This window comes from Buceros rhinoceros, unplaced genomic scaffold (assembly GCF_000710305.1).
Source record: "Buceros rhinoceros silvestris isolate BGI_N320 unplaced genomic scaffold, ASM71030v1 scaffold37287, whole genome shotgun sequence".
Taxonomy (NCBI): domain Eukaryota; kingdom Metazoa; phylum Chordata; class Aves; order Bucerotiformes; family Bucerotidae; genus Buceros; species Buceros rhinoceros.
Window position 1 is genome coordinate 520 of NW_010422226.1, and position 531 is coordinate 1,050.

At 65.3% G+C, this 531-nt stretch overlaps 1 protein-coding gene across 1 annotated transcript in view; it reads left to right on the forward strand.

The window, feature by feature from the left end:
* The window catches only part of FUK (fucokinase), a gene marked incomplete at its 5' end in the record, with an annotated part of 3,742 nt that overhangs the window by 511 nt on the left and 2,700 nt on the right, over positions 1–531 (forward strand). Inside the window, 2 exons of the mRNA XM_010139964.1 lie at positions 3–413; positions 502–529. Of these exons, the coding sequence (XP_010138266.1) occupies positions 3–413; positions 502–529 (439 nt within the window). The remainder of the gene's footprint in view (positions 1–2; positions 414–501; positions 530–531) is intronic.

Here is a 531-nt window from a genome sequence, read left to right on the forward strand (position 1 = left end):
ACGGGCGCTCGCCTGCATCGCGGAAGTCCTGGGCTGCATGGCACAAGGGGAAGGGGGTTTGCGGAGTGGGCCCGCTGCCAACAGGGAGTGGGCCTCGGCTTTTGGGCGTCTGGAGAGCGGGGACATCGCCGGCGGTGTCTGGGAGCTGGCTGCTGAGCGGCAGAAGTGGATGACAGCCGCTGCCCCCTCTCAGGCATCAGCACTCCAGGAACTGCAGCACGGGGCTCAGCATCCCTCTCCTCCCAGGCCAGCTCTGCTGGTGAGAGCAGCTCGGCATTATGAGGGGGCCGAGCAGATCCTCGTCCGGCAGGCAGTGATGTCTTCGTGCCAGTTTGTCACCGTGGGGCAGGCAGAACTGCCACCCTTAGGGCACTGGGTGCAGGTGACGTGTCCAGCCCGCCTGGACCTCTCTGGTGAGTGTGTCCCTCAGAGACAGATGATCCGTGTCTCACCCCTGAGATGTCGCAGGAAGACGGGGGAGCTGATGGTGAGCCTTGGCAGGCGGCTGGAGTGACACCCCCCCCATCACGT